The following is a 19,383-nucleotide window of genomic DNA, read 5'->3' on the forward strand; positions in this document are numbered from 1 at the left end:
CTTCAATCGAATTTGTGTCGTATAAAGTGTTAATAAATTCTATATTTTTTTTAATTATAATTATTTTTATATGCGGTATTTTTTCGTGCACTCTCTTTAAATTGGCTTTTGTTTGTAGATAATTCGAGGGTTATACTCACGTAAATATAACTCTATATTAAATTATTAAATAATTTAAAGAATTTTTTAAAGTTGTAGAAGATATTTATTTAAATTTTGAATTGAGAAAAGGAAAGATTTTTTATTCTCTTCTGTTTCTAGAAGATTTTTTTCATATATTTTTTCCAGTTTCTAAGATACAAGAAGATTTTATATATGATTTAACAACTGGAAGAATGCACTGTAACGATCCACAACTGTTATAATATAAAAATAATGTGAAAATTCGATAAAAAAAAAAAATAGAAGAAAAGTTGTAAAATAGGTTGAAATATAATTTAGAAAATAGAAATTTTTCAAGAGAAACAAAACAATTCGATAGATAAACGATCAAAGTTGAAGAAACTTAGCTTCATTATTTTAGAAAGAGTTGTGTTACAGAAAATTATCACCTTAGGGAATTTCTCTTCTTTAGTTCGATAGAAGGAATAGTGTAAGACGTTCTAGTAAGCGTTAATGGTAAAGAAAAATGGCGTACGACATCCCACTACATTCAAAACATATGCTTATGTTGTTTCGTATACAAGGGATGCTCATACGTTTGCACGCAAAGAAAATGGATGAGTCGATCCGCATCTTAAAAATTTTTAAGAGTAGATCCTCGACGATACTTTAAAAAAAAAAGTAGAACTATCGATTTTTATCTTTGTTTTTAGTAAAAGAAATATAAAATATCCTTCAAAATATAGATCGAAATTTCATGTAGACTTGTAAAATTATATAATTTTTATTATTATCGATCCGTTTGTTTTAAGAAAAGTTTGCTTTTTCTCTAATGAGTTTTCGTGTTTTAAAAGTATAAATAATTTAGAAGTGGAAAGGTAACATTTGTTGAAAGAACTCAACATATTCTTTGTGAGAGAAAAGAAGAAGAAAAGGAAAATTTTCTTCTTCTTTACTTCATTCATGCCCTCAGCCAAAACACTGAATCAACCACAATCGATCGGAACAAACTGATTTAAGGTTTATACCCAACACAAAATTTTCTTAATGCAATCTAAACGACTTCTAAATAGTTTCGCTCGCTTAGTAAAAGTAATAATGGAGTCGAAAGTAAAAGAAAAATAATGAGTTATATTCCGTTTTTCAATTTTGCTCCGTGCCATTTTCATATTGTATTTAATTCCGCCATAGAGAAAAAGTACATTTTCTTGTAATTTCGATAGAAATTGTTGGAATGTTGTAAAGTGTCGAATAAAGAAAGACCCGGAGCCAAACGACTCGGATGACATTTTCCAGTTATACAAGACGGAAGATGCGAATAGAGAAGTAGAAATCATTTCCCCCACCCCTTTGGAAGGTGACTTTCCTGCAAGACACTAGAAAGAATCACTCCTTCCTCCTCCTTCTCCTCCTCCTCCTCTTCATCTTCTTCTTCTTCTTCCGAATAGACGTCGTGTAAGAAAGAAAGAATATATATTTATATATAAGGTGGCTCAGGGCAAATTTTCTTGATATATAAAGAGCCATAAGACTCCATTACTTTACTCTATCGCACTCCGAGAATAGCATCGTCGTGTACAAGTTTCCAATTTATTGTCATTGCGAGTTATTTCGCTTCACTGCTTTAAGAATAAATACATTAAAATTGCGCAGGTGAATGGTAAGAAAGCATAGAAACGTCTCGGCCTTCGAATTTATGCACCCGGTATTTTTATCGGGCATAAAATTGGTAAAAAAAATTCGAGTAAACGGCTCCCGTAATGAATAGGTTTGTTCTCTAGCAGAGAATAACGTTGTCACTTATTAAATAAGGCGTACAATAATTTTAATGTGTTGAAGAGAATCTACCGGAAATGATTATTTTTAAGCAGTTAAATTTCAGTCGTTTATTTTATAGAAAAATGAGAAGATAAATATAAGGTTAAACGGTTTGAAATTAAACACGCTAAAGTTCTTAAAGGTAGCGTACCTTTATTAAAAATAATTAATCGAGAAAAGCTTATTTTTTAAGGCACATTTTGAAGCTAATTTCATAGTAAAATGTAACTTTTTAGTGTTTAAAACGATATTCAAAGAGTGTAAAGAGAGAAAGGAAAAAACACGTTGTAGTACTCAAAATTTCGAGAGATTTAGCATTGAAATTTAATTTCAACCATAAATTACTGGGGTAAAATTAAGTTTATTATCTATATAATACACGAGAACACTCGACAAGATGGTAGGAAGAAGGAGAAATAAAGGAAAAAGTTGGAAAGTTTTTAATTGTAGCAAAAAAATCAATTACTAGTTTTAGGAAGTGGCAGGTGAGATTAAAGAAACACAACAAGCGGTTTAAGAGCAAGAAGCAAGGAGCTACAATTTAATCTACAGTAAAATAAACTCTGTCAATTTTGTCGGCCAACAAGAGGCCAAAAACAAAGTGCGAGACAAAATTACCGAACATTTATCGATCGAAGTGCGTATCGGTTAAAGTGGAAGAAGAATCTCGAACCGAGACAAAAGTCTACCATCCGACTCTTAACAATCCCTTACATATTGATTTTGAAATCAGTCGTCGACCATTATGGTTCCACTCCGGGACAGAGGAGAGACAGAGACAATGTCTTTCGTCCAAATGAAAATATTTTGCCAATCAATACGGCAAAAGGGAAAAGGAGAAAGTAAAAGTGAAGATGCGGAGGAGCGAGAAGAGGAAGAGAAAAGAGAAGAAGAAGAAGGAGAAATTATCGTTAGGGAGCGTAGGAAAAGCAGTTTTGCTAGCAATCGACCTTCTTTCCTTCTACATTTTAATGATTGCTAAATATAATACTTGGCCACCGAGATGATGTTTTTAATTAGCTGCGTGCGATTTGTCTTCGTCGTTTATTTTAAAAGAGATTTTTCAATACATTCCTCGATACAATGCGCATCCCCGAAACCTCTCTCTCTCAAGACAATGTCAGCATCGAAAATTAAATGTCGTCTCTCCTCTCCGGGATGCGGATAATAATGTTCGGCCTTTAACAAAAACAACTAATGAACATTTCTATCTAGTTCTATGAAATTTGTCGCCCGATTCGAGCCGTAAATATTAATTATATCTTTAATAATGCGGAATTTTCTACACAATAATAATATATAATTACGTACTTAGAATATAAGTAGCCTAGAAAGCTATTTATGTAGCCTTCTTCTAATCTTCTTGTCTTCCATTCGATGCGTATTCTATCCAAAATAAAGTATAAATTTCTTACTTTCGTTAATCAAAAGGACCTACCGTAGAAAGGGCTTATCAAACGTTAACTATAAGTCAGAATGTTAATTACATCGTACAAAAATTCCTTGTAAAATAGGAAAAAAACAGGCTTACTCTTAAGATATAAGTAAAACTTCCTCGTGGCATTTGCAGCGGATAAGATAAATAAATTCCCACGAGCGAACACAGAAAATTGTAAGAATTATACAATCGAATATTCAATTTTGACACGATGATCAGCGGAAAGATCATTGCGCTTTCTTCTTCTTCTTCTTCTTCTTGCTCCTCTTTTTTTTGGCACTTTCCAATTTTTCAGATGTATATTCACTTATCGTATTTTTAGATGGGGGCGAACTGTATGGAAAGAAATACAGTGAAATATGACATCGATAAAGCATCACTTGACGCCGTAGATGCACAGAAATGAAAAACGATACAGTTGCAATGGGATCGTAACTCAACGGCCATGTCCGAATGCTCAATATGTATTTGTATGGAGTCTGTGATAGGTTCTTGCTTGGAGGTAGAAATGATATTCATTTATAACACAGAAACGACACCAGAAAGATGAGGTGAGAGCCCAAGTTTATTGCGAAATATGAATATCGGAAGAGTATTCTTCAAAAATATACCTCGCTCTTTCTGTTTATAAGAAGAAAATCCAATAGGAAAAGAAGAAGAAGCAACTATATATATATATGTGATGTGTACTGTATAAAGTTCACGTCCCTCCTTCCAGAAATTATTACTTTTCTTGAATCGGTTTGTGATTTGTTTCACTTGGAAATGAGTTTCGTGTATCTAGAAAAGCGATAGACGTTTAAATTGGAAGATGTTCTAGGATTTACTGTTCAATTTTCTGATTAAAATGTTATAGAAATTCAAGGATAAAGTGATGCTGACATAATGGAAGAAATTGGGATGCTGATGGATGAGATGCTGGGAGTTTTTACAATGTATTTTCTTTTCAGAATTTATCACTTTTATGTTAAATATTTCATAAAATCCTCGTATTTTCCATAAACTTAACTCTAATCTGGATCTATTATTAAGAGAATGGGATTTAACCTTAATTTAGTCAGGAGTGGATGAAAATTAGTAAACTAAGTTGAAATATTAAAAGAATTGTTTCGAATTAAATGTTTGGTAACGATAAATATAGTTTTAAGTACAAATAGATTGATTTCGTTAATATTTTGATAGTCTAAATAGGTATCTTTCGACCTTCTTGTGTTGAAAATATAATGTTTTCTAGGATTGTGGGCTAGGTTTAAAATAAGATACAATGATACCGTAACATACATTATAAAAACACAAAATTTACAGGTTATTTTTTGAAATTTTTATAAGTATTTGTAGGTAGAATAAAGAAATAAATAAAATAAAAGTAAAATTAATTAGAAATTTATTAAAGTAAAAGTATTTACTCACCTGCTTGTTCTGGGATTTTTCCACATTGAGCAGGAGTACATGTTGGTATGACAAACTCCATAGGTAGAATATGGGCAGCTGCCCCTCTCCAACATTCTACAAATAAAATCAAATACAACATCACTTATTTCATAAAACGATAATAAAGATAAAATAATAATAATAATAATAATAATAAAAGATTAGGAGAAGACGAAGCATCATAGCTGGTCCGCATCACTTCGATTGTATGCAAATTTTAATTATTGGAGTGTATCTAAACAATTCCCATAATTAACACGAATTGTGTACAGTTACGAAGCATAACAGTTTATGTTTATTCAGGCAAAACTTCAATCGAATTTGTGTCTAAATAGCAGAATGAAATTTTAGTTTTCTAAACGAAACAAATTATTAATATTCAGATGGATACTCGAGATTTAAATCGATAAGATTTATAAGGATTTCCTTCTAATTGTTACGTAGAATTCTACTCCGAAATCAATTTAAACATCACGAACTTGTTAAGGAGAGAAATGCTTTAATTATTTAATGAATTTAAACTTTATAAAGTTACTCTTCAATTGACGGTTATAACAGCCATGAGACTTCACCCAAAACCGAAATTTCTAGAGCCTAAATTGTGTTTAAAACGCAAATTTTCGGTGCAGCCAAACGATTTACGAGCCTGTAATTAGGAGTATATCAGATCAAACGCCATATTTGGTAGTGTGTTGTCACGAATCTAACCTCCTCCTCCTCCTCCTCCTCCTCCGTTCTGTGTGACTACGTATCAGACGGTGAAGATCGATAAACGTTTCTTTATTTAGATACACGAGTCAGTTTAAATTTCTCACACGGCTATAATTATCGTTTGTTTAAGAATATAGAATTAAAATTACTTAAAAGAAAATAGTAAATTATCGATCACAAACGTTCCTAATTAGAAAAATCACGTTAATATATCAGTTTTGGATTCAATCCGAAGCATCGTTTATCACTTAAGATTCTATGGATAAATGATGACTTCTGTGAGGATTCTATCGAGTTTAACGAATGAAATAATCGGTTTTATATAATAAAAATATAATAAATAAACGAGATAATTTGTTTCATAATTTTATTCCCGGTTTCGGTAATGAGAGCGTCACGAAATCAAACGTGGCAGCTTTAAAGATTGCGTGTTTATATACAATTTATTTTGATTTTAGAAGTTGAATGTATGACAATTTCTATCTTTATTGAGGAAAAATGGATTCGCTAAACTCGAAAAATAAGTGAAAAATAAAGTAAAACACCGGCGAAAAGGTCACGCGTGACGAAAAATTTAAGCGAGTGTAAAATGTAATTTTTTTCCACTTTTTTTTTAATTATTTAAACTTTATTTTACTTAAAAGTGTTTAATTTAATAATAAATAAAATTTAACATCTTCCCTCTCCATTTTTCTTGATAAATTATAACTTTATAAAAACACAAATAATGACTCTCCTTCCTCCTCCTCCTCCTCCTCCTCTCTTTCATCCTCTTTATCTTCTTCTAAGTAACTCTTAATATTAGATAAAAATATGGAATTTTTTTTAAAATATATATATATAAAAAGATTTCTTTAGTCATAAGTCACGAACTAATTTTTCCATTGGAGCATAGTGACAAGTGCAATTGTCTCAATTAATGGTTGCGATTTAGAAAGAGAAGGCATCAATAATGGTCATAAAATATCCGGGATGGTTATAATATGAGAATAAAAGATGAAGTCAGAAGAAATGAATTCAACTCGGATGCAATCAGAAGCTAGATATGAGTTGAATTTCAAGTGGAAATTTGTTTGAATGAAGTCTTCTTCTTCTTCTTTTTTTGTGGAGCCAACTTGCACTTCTTCGAATTTCTCGAGTGAGATGATGTATATCCTTTTGTCAAAACTAACTCTGTTAGCATTTTAAAATACTTCCGAAAGCGAACAAACGTATATTTTTCATAGATAAGTTGAAGGATAGATTCGAAATATTTTATTTTTTTATACTTTTAACATTACGTGTGGATGGAATATAGGTTAAGAAGATAAAATTTGGATAAGAGGAAGAGATAAAATACATCATACAGTATTTCTTATCGTTATTATCGCATTGGAAAATCTGGAAACTTGTCAAACCAGTTCTTGTTAAAGGTGCAAGATCGGTTCCTGAATGATACCGAGTAGACGTTGGAAATTTTTTCGTGGTTCCTCATTTGCTTAAGGGGAAAAAGAACCGCCTAATGTTAATACAAAGCTTGGTAGAAATAATGTTGATATCTAACGAAATGTTTAATTTCTGATCTTCGCAACACGTACACACTCTTCGTATCTCGATAATTTAATCTTATCTTCATACTTAATCACGTTTATTAGTGACTATCATTCGATCATTACGTTCTTCAATTATTCTTTATTCATTTATCCTTGATGATGATCTTATCTTCACTCATTTATCCTGTTTACATTATTCTTGCCTTCCTATTTGCAAAATTCTTCATTAAATCGTTGCAACTTCTCCTTTGAATGCGTTGAAGAGAAGGAAACCATCCTTTACTCATCTTCATCATCTCGCAGCTCTTACCAGGATGAAGAAGCCATTACACTGGATAGATTTTCACATTTTTTAACGTTCCTTATCCTCGTCCGCATCCTTATCCTCCCGCATCTTCATCTTCCTCCGTTTCTCTAGCAGCTCTTACAAGAGTGAAGAAGCCATTACGTTAGATGAATCTTCACATTTTTTAACGTTTCCACAATCGTTCATCCATTTTGTGGCACACACGCTGCAAAAAAAGTCGCTCGAGGCGTTACAAGAAAGTAGATTTGGGTAATTTTTATAATTAGATTGGAGAAAAATCTCGACAGTTTAAGTTTGCACTAAAGCAAAATTCAGTTTTTAAGGATGCGGAAACGAACAGATGCTGTTAACTGCTGCGAAAAGTATTCCTCATCTCTTCAATCTTAATTAAGGAGAGAAAAAAATGTTAGTAAAGAATAAAACCGAAGTTAGAAAATTAACAATATAAATTGGAATAATTAGTCGAATTTATAAGCAGAGGTTTATTATCTCGCATCCATTCTAACTCGACAACAATTCCGAAAACAATAGTTGTAATTACAGTAAAGTTTGTTGCCATTCAGTCTCTTTGAAAGCAGATTAAAATTACTTCAGCACATTGCTGGATGTATAAGAGGTCGGCAACATCATAAACAACCTGAACATTGTCCCGTTTAATCTTACAGAGGGGGATGAAGCGCGTATACAACTTTACATTTCGCTAGGATATTAATAGACCTTATCAACACACCACAGAAATTCCCAAAGCTCAATAGAGAGACACGTGATCCGTACAAGTTGTTATAAACAAAAGTAAATACCGTGCTGCTGCTATATCGATCAAAAACTATGTAAATTCAAAGTCTCGATAAATATATATAAGAATTTTATACAGAAAAGACTTTTCTCTACCAGATTTATAAAGTTTTTCTCTTTTCCACTTTAAGGCTTTCGGTTAGAATTCCATAGAAATACTTTTGTTTATGTTTTCGGATAAACCACTCACTCTTAGGTTATTGGTAGAATACCTGGAAGCTCAATAAAGGTTTTCTCAGATAGATCATAACAACAGTATGTAATACACAATCAACAGAAACAGAATGATGCACTATGGCTTTTCTGTATAGGAAGAAAAGCAATGAGTTGATTAGAAACGACAATTTATTTTCTATATTTTTCTCACAATAAACTGCTCTTGTCGTTTCCTTTACATCTTCCTTTAATAAAAGAAAAATAAAGAAAGATGCTCGTTCTCTATTAATTATTACAAAATACACAAGACGAAGATCTTCATCCCGGAAGATTTTTTAAAGTAAATCAAATACGTTAATAATAAAGTTTATTATCGTGAAAATAATATCTGCACGATACCATAAAATTGGATCAAATTTCAGTCAACAGAACTTTCTGTTCGTCCGTGACAGTGAATAACGACTTAACCCCGACACGGGACAGGTAAAATAGAAGAAAAAAAAGAAAGAAAAATCGATGAAGAGAGTAACTGCAATCTTCAATGCGTTTTGGAACATTAATATTTGAGAATTTTTATAGAAAGATGGAAAAGACAGCAGAAGTAGAAAGGATGTTCTTCTTTCTGTTCCATCAGCAACGCCCTGAGGTCAATCCCCGAACAAACTGAAAAAAGGGGAGGAGTGGAAGCAGTTTTACATCATCCTTTCTCAGTTCTTCCAATTGATTGTAAGGCAACCGAATTGAAATCTGCCACCTTTCTCCTTTATACTTTACCAACCACCTCGGGCTCTTCCTACAAAAACGTTTGCTAACTCGGTTTTTAATAGATGGCACATCTACAAAGGAAACATAAAGGCAAAATATTAAAGCTTCTTCCCCCTCCGAAAATGTTTTTTTTAGTATTAAATACGAGTTACAAACGTTTAATTTCTTTTTTTTTCCTCGTAAATATTCTTTAATTTTAGATTAAATCAAAAAAAAAACCATGGCTCGATCTTCGAGGGTCGGTTGGGAAATTGAAGATTTCTTTGCAGATAAAAAGAAAAAATATATTAAATAATTTAATTTCGACCTTCCGAGTATTAAAAAAAATGTAAAATTCTCTTGCTTATCCGATGAATTTTAAGTTTCTGCAAAGTCGGAAACGTACGGAAGAGGGAGAGAGAGAGAGAAAGAGATCGATGCTGTTTATATCCTGGGGCATCACAAAGCACTCAGCAGATGAAAATTGGGAATAATTGGAATTTGGAGTCCGATTTCATTCTTGCCTGGAGAATTCAACAATTGACGTGAGCACGACCGTTATATGATTCTCCAACGTATATACGTTCCACGACGTTATAGAAAGACTTCAGCTCTACTATGTCGTGTTTGCGTGCTTCTGGCATCTCTCTGCATCCCACACATCTGCTACTTTCTCGTTCGAAAACTTCCAAATGACTGCAATATTCCAAATTGTGTGAAGTATTTTCGATCTGTTTTTATCTAATTAACGATATTCGTCCAAGAAAGTAAGAAAATTCCTCGAATTTTTCGATAGACGGGGGTTGATAGAATTGAGCATAGAAAAAACGAAGAAAAATCCTATATTAAATTCGATTAATTCGTAAAGATTTCGAATACTCCGACATACAAAATCAACTTCTTTTATGGTTTCTCTGTATTTTTTTTTTATCTTTCCCTTTTCGGTTCTAAATTCTAACTGTTTATTTCTTCCTCGGCTTCTTGCCAATTTCTCTTTCTATGAAGTTTACGGCTTGATAGTCACATGCACCCTTCCCTGCACACACAACACGTTATCAACATCGCTCAATTTAAAAGACAATTTTTGCTTAAAATCAGCTGGCGGTAAAATATTCCTCTTGGTGAAGAATGGTAGCAATAATATACAGGGTTTTTTTTCTTGTTTAAAATTGAATTCACCATGCTCGACACTCCATATTTAAATAATAGTAATCCAACCAAATCTACATGCAGTGCGGAGTTATCAACTATTTACTGTTTTACCATTGAAGATATTTAATATATTTTAAGAGACAAAATTTTGTTAAATAAAATAATTATTTGAAAAATTGCTTAGAGAAATCAACTTGGATAAATTAATTAAGTTAATGTTTTATCTAAATAAATCTTTCCTGAGTAAACATTAACGTTTTCTCTAGTCTTTTTGCTGAAGTTAAATAAAGAAAAAAGCCGGAAAAAAAATGCGAAAATCTTCGATAGAAAAAGAATATTTAAAGTATATTGTGCCTTTTTTCTGAAGTGTAAATGTAAATTCTTCATTAAATATAATCTCAGGTTAGTAGGAAATTAATTATTGACATTTAATTATTGAATGAGTTAAAGAAAAGTTTTTGTTATTGCTGTTAAAATTTAATCTTAAAATGTTAAAGTTAGTCGAATTCTGCAGAATTTCTAAAGTCGTCAACGATAGTTAGAAGCGTCAAACACGAAAACACACAATGTTACAAAGTGAGAAGGGGAGGAAGAAAAAAAAAATACGAAGAAAAATCCTATATTAAATTCGATTAATTCGTAAAGATTTCGAATACTCCGACATACAAAATCAACTTCTTTTATGGTTTCTCTGTATTTTTTTTTTTTATCTTTCCCTTTTCGGTTCTAAATTCTAACTGTTTATTTCTTTCTCGGCTTCTTGCCAATTTCTCTTTCTATGAAGTTTACGGCTTGATAGTCACATGCACCCTTCCCTGCACACACAACACGTTATCAACATCGCTCAATTTAAAAGACAATTTTTGCTTAAAATCAGCTGGCGGTAAAATATTCCTCTTGGTGAAGAATGGTAGCAATAATATACAGGGTTTTTTTTCTTGTTTAAAATTGAATTCACCACGCTCGACACTCCATATTTAAATAATAGTAATCCAACCGAATCTACATGCAGTGCGGAGTTATCAACTATTTACTGTTTTACCATTGAAGATATTTAATATATTTTAAGAGACAAAATTTTGTTAAATAAAATAATTATTTGAAAAATTGCTTAGAGAAATCAACTTGGATAAATTAATTAAGTTAATGTTTTATCTAAATAAATCTTTCCTGAGTAAACATTAACGTTTTCTCTAGTCTTTTTGCTGAAGTTAAATAAAGAAAAAAGCCGGAAAAAAAATGCGAAAATCTTCGATAGAAAAAGAATATTTAAAGTATATTGTGCCTTTTTTCTGAAGTGTAAATGTAAATTCTTCATTAAATATAATCTCAGGTTAGTAGGAAATTAATTATTGACATTTAATTATTGAATGAGTTAAAGAAAAGTTTTTGTTATTGCTGTTAAAATTTAATCTTAAAATGTTAAAGTTAGTCGAATTCTGCAGAATTTCTAAAGTCGTCAACGATAGTTAGAAGCGTCAAACACGAAAACACACAATGTTACAAAGTGAGAAGGGGAGGAAGAAAAAAAAAACAAGGAAAGCAAGAAAGGCTCTAATGACCAGAAACTGTTGTTAAGTCGAACGTTTGGCTGAATTGTTTCTTTACCAGTTCTATTTCTCTGCTGACCCCGCAACAATAAGCGAGGAGGTTATTTAGTAAAGCACTTCCTACTTTATCTTTTCTAAAAAGTTTGGCTGCAAACCGCAAATTAAAGAAAGAAGTCAATTATCATAGAAATTCTTTCGTCGTTTAATCAATTTCTGTAATTATTTAATGTTTAATTTATATATTTATAATATTTTAAAGTATAAAAATATTTTTTATTTCGCTCGCCCTTTTTACGTAATCGAAAAAAATAGTATTATAAACACTCGAAGCGTAACGCCTGTAAGTCCGGCTTCTTTGCAATATTACCGAGTCGTGCGGGAAAGCACGCATTTCGGGAGCGATCAATTCTTTGGTTCTTCCTTTCTTTCCCCCCCGTTTACATCGTTTTCCTTCGAGTCGTCTGGGACTAGAGAAGAGAATCCGATAACACTTCTCGTGCACTGTAAATACACACAGACGTCGGGCCGTCGTCGTGTTGACACGAGTTGTCGACAATAGAAAAGCAAGACGAAAATAGACTACAGTCCTTACGGTCAATCCAATTATAGGAGGTTGCTTTAATACAAGGTGAAATACAATCTTGTATTCAGCTCGTCTATCCCCCGTAGCATTCTATTAACTGTTCAAAGGGTTCGGGAATAACACGTCCGAGATTTTATCCTATCTTCAGGAAATACTAAACTGAATAGATTTCACCTGTCTATTTTATCGTAGAGGGAAGATTGCCTCTCTCTTTCGCTCTCTTACCTTTCTTCTTCCTCCTCTCTTTTCTCTACATCACATTATTTGACTAGAAGAAAACGTCCTTTCGATACATACGCGCATAGAATAAGGTTTATTTACAATTTACGCACTCTACATCCGGCTCTAAATTAAAGAAAAAAAAAACAATTTATTATCCTTAAAAATTCATCGAAACGTCATTTTTTTAAAAAAGATTCCACATATTCTAGCATCATTTTAATATTAGATAGAGGTGTTTAATTTTACAAGCCGCACAAAATGCCAGCGTGGAAGAGGATAGTCGTTCGATCCGACGTCATCACTCGGATGTAGTAAAGGCTAGAGAGACATTCCCTAGAGTGGGATCAGCAATTCAGCCGGTAGACTCCAAGGCTTAGCGACAATTCAATTAAAACGGAAAGCGCCATTAAAATGATTCAAAGCTGCATCCTCCGTTTCGTGTCGGCACTTTGCACATGCATCATTTGTAGCTTTTCGTAATTTTGATTTCAGACCGACGATATTTTCTGGAATAAGAGAAGAATTTACCTCTTTTCTTTCTTATTCTACACGCTTAGCAGCTCTCCAACTATATATATATATATAGGAGTGCTGCTAAGCGTGTGAGGCTGATATATAAAGTTCAGTGCAGGATACAGAATGTATGGAACAAGTTAAATGTAATGTATGGAGTTAATGTATAACGGTGATCGTATAGCGTCGAATATATATATGTGCGATATGTATTGTGAACTGTAGCGACGATGCATAACGTTAAATGCATAACCGTAAATCTATAACAATTATATTGAAAATATATAACGATATAGTGTTTAAAGCGTGGCTCCGAACGTTAAAACATACAATGGACGTGTATAGAAGTTACAAGGACTTTCCACGGAGAGGGGAAGAAGAGGAAACATTAATTGGATAAATCAGTCAAGTGTCGATTGCGATATTAACTTTGCAGGCGAGTTACAATAAACTCGAACCGTAAATAATTACTTGTAAAGTTATTGGTAACAGTAAAGGAATTCCACTCGGTAATCACTCATGGTAATGCTAAAGATATTAACACAATTCCTAAACACTAGAACTCATTAGTGGATTATCAAAGCCAGTCGATGACCAAACGCGCATGTTCGTAGCAAGAGTCCAAATCCTTCAAGAGCGAGGAGATGGCCCGGGTACAACCCCCCTCCGGCTATTACATACGAGGTGTAACGATCGATCCATCATTAAACCACCATCAACTCACCATCTAAACAAGTATCAGGTGGAATGTAATTACAGACTCTCACTTCCTCTCTCCTGTCTAAGTTCTGATGTAGCAAAGGGACAACGTCTGAAGATTTTGTCCCAAATCACTGTCTGATGATTAAGGAAAAAATCCGTCTAGTGACGTCACTAATCCTCCCACCGATAAGATAGGAGTGGGATGCAGACATTTCTCTTATATAATTCAATATCTTTAGGATAGTTTATTCGAAAGTTTTCCTCCTCCTCCTCCTCCTCTTCTCCTTCATCCCGAGTAGAGTAAGTTTTTTTTTTTTTAAACTTTATTTCTAATTCTAATATATTCCTCTTTAAGATTATTTTAAATATTTAAAGAAATCGTTTCTATAAAAATTCTTGAAAAATCCAAAGGGAGAAACAGTTTTCCAGAAGGGGTTAGAACAGAAAAACGTTCGAATTTTGAGAAGATGGCGATTACTTTAGGATATAAAAAGTAGTAAGAAAGAAACTCGATATTCGTCTCACGTCTTTAAGAAGAGAGAAATAAAAGAAAGAACTAAAATGCATATCTTCATATTTAGATAAACATAGAGAATCACTTAACTATAAAATTGGCATTTTTATTTCCATTCGATGGAATAAGCAATAAGGAAAAAATGCGTTTTATTCGGCATAGAAATGTATAAAATATTCAAAAATTTAAATACGAAAATTCTATCTTTACAACAGACACATATACACACGGGTTATACACCCATACAGACAGACGTACGAGGAAAAAAACAATAACTGGAATGAAAATTAAGAATCATTAATGTATTGTACATCTAATGATTATATTTTAGTTAATCAGAAAATTTAATAAAAATTTTTTCTCGTTAGAAAAATCCCTGCAGCATCCGAAACGAAGAGAGAGACGAGGAAGAGAAAGAGTTGGAAAAAAAAAAGAATTAATGATTGTGGCAAATATCAATAATAAAAAAAAGGGACCATTACAGGGAAGGTAGTAAGAAAAATGAATGAATTATTAGATTTTAGCAAGGAGATTGAATGTTACAAATTGGTATAAATTCTCTTTAACAGAGTTAATATGATTAGAGCTATCTAAACACATATGTAATTAGTAAGAAAAATCAGATCGCTTTAAAACACCATTACAGAATGGGCAAAAATTAATCTGGTAATCAATGAAGTGTCAGAAGAAAATTCGTTTTTGGAAGTAACTACGTTCTCTAATAACCATAAAACATAATTAATATCATCAGACGTATCTAAGCAACCAGATGCTAAATGCTATCATTTCTCATTTAGGAGGAGAATCTACAAAAGAAAAAAAATAACGTATGAAATGATTAGAAAAAACACACACACATACACATAATTATCGAATAAATTTGGAATTATATAAGAGATTAGGAAAGAGAAAAATAGGTTTGAACGGGGGTGGAGGGGTCGTAGGTTGAACTTTTCACCTCATTTAATACGTAGACCGTATCAAACAGGTTCATTATAAATCTTGTGGACTAGAAGACGTTACTTCCGGAATATTTCCGAAGCGAAAAGCATCCGGGAAAGAATCTTTGTATCGATCGAGAGGTAAGCTTGTCCCCGCTGTCCTGTACTATAAATAAACCATGGAGTCGGCTGCGACAGAACTGCCAGCAAACTACAGAACAAGAGATACATAAATAAAACATAAGGAGTTACAATATAAGTCTGTCAACTAGGGAGGTGATTCCATTAGTTGGCCGGAAGGTGGACCCGTGTCAAAACCAATACTACCGTGAAAATACCTTTGTTATATTTTTCTCGTAGTCCCTCGTTCCTTAAAGATAAAAATATATAAAGTATATCTTTGCTTCGTCACCGTTTGTAGCTGGAAGAATTTTGTCTCTACGCATCTCTACGCTCTCGAGGATTACTTCGGAAGAAACGTGGATCGAGTGGTATATTGCCATATCCGGTTGTTACGTCATGCGTTACGATTGACTAGAATAAATTTTTAGCTCTTTCAGCCTGCTAGATTTACAACCCGGTCCCGTATACACCCCTCGAATTTACAAAAGTCAACTTATGTACTTTGTGGTATACATCCGAGACTTACGCTTTGTGTAATGATGTATTGGTTAATGGCGTGAAAAATTTGGCTACTTAAAATTAGAAAATCAACCGATAAAGAGCGAGAAAGGATGAGAATTCCGTGGAAAATTACACCCGAATCTAAGAGAAAAGCTTGGCTTTCTTGTAGTATAATATCTATTTTATCCGGTTAATTTAATAAAATAATATAAATTTTAAGTTATTCGGATATATAATTAACTAAATATCGAGTAGGAAAAGTGTAAAATTCCTTATCTTCACACTAAAAACGTCGTAGAAATAACAAAGACGATAGGAAGAATTCTCCTCCATATGCACTTCATAAAATGATTTTGTCACCATTCCAACATCAGAATTTTTCTGTATGAAACTATCAGAAGAAACTCATCATTTTAAGCAGTAAATAAGCGGAATGATCTCGGTCATAACAGAAAATTTTGCATAAATCATAACCTAAATAGCTTAAGAAGCGTATTGTGAATAATCGTCGAGTTATATCCATTTAGAATGGAACCAAAATATAACGTTTCTCACAAAGATTATCCACAGAGTAACTAACCGATACAAGTATAATACGTGTAATTACAAAGTGGACTCCATCATCATCAATGGAGAACCACAGGAAGTGTTTTTTTTTTTAGCCAAACAATTCAAGATAAAGTAAGCTTAACAGCTGATCTGGAGATAAGAAAGAGCAGCATTAATCCATTCACCCCGCAAGAATAACAATTAGTTCTTTGATTAATTACTTCTTTAAAGAAGAGAAAGGAGGAAAAAAAACACTGACCAAAACATAAATCGTTTCATTTATTTTTAAAATTCGAAAGTATTTTTTCGGCTCTTTAAAGTTGATAATGGAGAAAGAAAGACGATACAAATTATCAAGTAGCATGGTTGAAGTTAACAATAGAAGGTGGAAAGCCAACAATAGTGGGACATGAAGCGTTTGTTTTGGCAACAGCAACAATGACGGTCATTCCACTGCAATCAGTTTTTTTCTCTCTGCTTCTTTCCTCTTGCAAACATTTACTTCTACGTCACGTACGTTTGGCAATACAATGAGTTACACTGTTTACATAAAATATTATCAAACGTACCGACTTATGATAATATTGTATAAACCGAGAGATGCTCTTAACTCTCGCTATTTTAAAGCAATTTTCTAAAGATAAACTTAATTAAAACCTAACTAAACAACGTAGAATCAATCGAATTTTCCTGTTAATACGTAAATTTTACATAGAAAATAATATGGAAACGTTAATATAAAGTCTCTACATCGAAACTAAGCAGGCTCTTTCCATAATTAAATTATTATAAACTTAATAAAGTAAGAAAGAAAAGTCAAGGTTATTATGGATATTTATACTTTAATATTTTCGTCCGAAAGACTTTTTTTTTTGTTCTTCTTAATGTATTTTTAATGAAATTAATGAGCCTATTTTATATTCATCCATTCTCGACACGAATCTTGAGAGGAATTTAATCAACTTTCCCGTTTTTAAACGTATTTAATAAATAATTTCGATAATTTAAAACCATAAAAAGTATTTTGTGTAAGATTTTTACAACTAAAGAAGATCTTTGTGTAAAGAAATCTTGGGGAATTTAACGATTGAAAGAGAAAGTTTCTGCTCGTCTCTTTGGAGAAAGAGAGAGGAAGAAGGAGAAGAGAGAGAGTGGTACAGAATACAGAATGACAAAAACCAAAGAAATGAGAAGAAAGAAACTGTTTCTGGTCTCAACCTTGCCAATCAACAGATGAATCTTTGCTTCTGATCCGAATCTCTTTAAAGATACCGTCTGATTGAAAATCTCTTCCATCTCTTCCTCATCTCAACTTCTCCATCCATTCCTACAGAGGATGCTGTTATATTTATCTAATAAAATGTTTAGATCATGTGACAAATTTCCCATCAATTCTCCATCCTCCTTTCTCATTTACATTTCATCTTCGTTATCTTTTAATGTAAATCGGAGCAGATATATAGAAAAAAAAAACGTAAAAGAAAGTCCAGAAAAGCCTTTAAAATTAATACAGAAACACTAAAGAGTTTTGCATAATTCTCCATCGTTCCATTTTTCTTTTTAAATTTCCAATTTCGTTTATCGAATCAAAATTTCAAATAACCGAATGTAATTTACGAAATTTTCACTCGATTTAGTTATAAAATATATATATATATTTGGATAAATTTAACAATAAAATAAAGAAGAAGGAGAGAGAGGAAAAAAATCCGATAAATTTCCGCACGAAAACCGAGAGAAACAAATGAATAAAACGTTTCATTTACAAGTCAAAGACGAAGCAGAAATATATTTTTCTACTCACACAAACGGGAAATCTAGCGTTTTTTCCCTACAAGAAAGAGTTAGGTAAATATCGAGAGAAGTAAATTATCAGTAGTTACTGATGGGAGTACTTGGAAAAGGCTGTTGTTTACAAGACGGGAGGAAGTACAGCCTTAAGGAAGAAGAAGAAGAAAGGAAAAAAAGGCAATTTCTTCATTTTCGGAGAGCAGTTAGTGAAGGGGGACGGATCTGAATTGCAAATTGTTAAATAACGCATGCTCTATATACGGAAGAGCGACCAAGTGTTATTGAGGATGTTGGTTGGGAGAGAGAAGATTCCCAAGTCGAATCAAGTATTCCGTTTCGAGACTGTTTATTAGTCATGCAGCAAAGAAGGAACTAATATTTGCATGGTTGCAGCGGGGACGTTTTGATCGACTCTTTGCACAATGACGTAAAGATGATCGAGTCCTAAACCATGAATGGGATAAATGCGCCGTTCGATTTCCATGCATAAATGTCTCGTTTGACTTATTGTATCCCATTTCCGGTCGGCTAAATAGGATTATTGTCAATATTTACCTTTCCCTTTCCATAATTTATTCTTTTAACTTTTCAAATTACATATATTTTAATATTTTGATAGCATTTTTAGAATGATAAATCCATACAAATTCGTTGGTAAAATATATTATGTAATAAATTCTCTTAAATGAGGTTGTTTATTCTGGATTTTTTTTCCTCGAATTCTCCGTGAAAAATGGTATTCAAACTTTCTTCTTTATATTTCTAAAATTCCTCCTTCATATATATATATATATATATATATATATATGAAGACTTATGTGTGAATTATATACACTATAAGACTATATAAAGAACTTTTGTGATTTATTTATTACTTTCTCAGCTGTTATATACAATAGAGGGAAAGTTGAAAAGTATAGCGATCGGTCAAAAGTGACCCTCCAGATTTTTACATTTTTGGATTCAGAGAACCATGAAACGTCAAGAAATGCAAAAAATTGCAATGTGTTTTTTTGTGTGTGTGTGTCTGTGTGTGAAGGTGGCGTGATTTTGTTCAGCCACTTTGCAGCTGAATAACTGCCGTGCCTTTTGTCTAAAATTTTTCAAATTTTGTAGTGAGGTTTGTATACTAGTCGCATTGGTGCTATTAAATTTTGACAGTTAAAGGTCAAGGTGGGGAGATAGAGAAGCGGTGTAATATCTCGAAT

At 32.5% G+C, this 19,383-nt stretch overlaps 1 protein-coding gene across 1 annotated transcript in view; it reads right to left on the bottom strand.

Annotated features, from left to right (window-relative positions):
- The window catches only part of LOC111616019 (protein turtle-like), a 216,376-nt gene that overhangs the window by 122,984 nt on the left and 74,009 nt on the right, over positions 1–19,383 (bottom strand). Inside the window, exon 2 of the mRNA XM_023357464.1 lies at positions 4,769–4,864. Coding sequence (XP_023213232.1) covers positions 4,769–4,864 — 96 coding nt within the window. The remainder of the gene's footprint in view (positions 1–4,768; positions 4,865–19,383) is intronic.

Source organism: Centruroides sculpturatus, unplaced genomic scaffold (genome assembly GCF_000671375.1).
Source record: "Centruroides sculpturatus isolate CEXI.00-Female unplaced genomic scaffold, Cexi_2.0 scaffold55, whole genome shotgun sequence".
NCBI lineage: Eukaryota > Metazoa > Arthropoda > Arachnida > Scorpiones > Buthidae > Centruroides > Centruroides sculpturatus.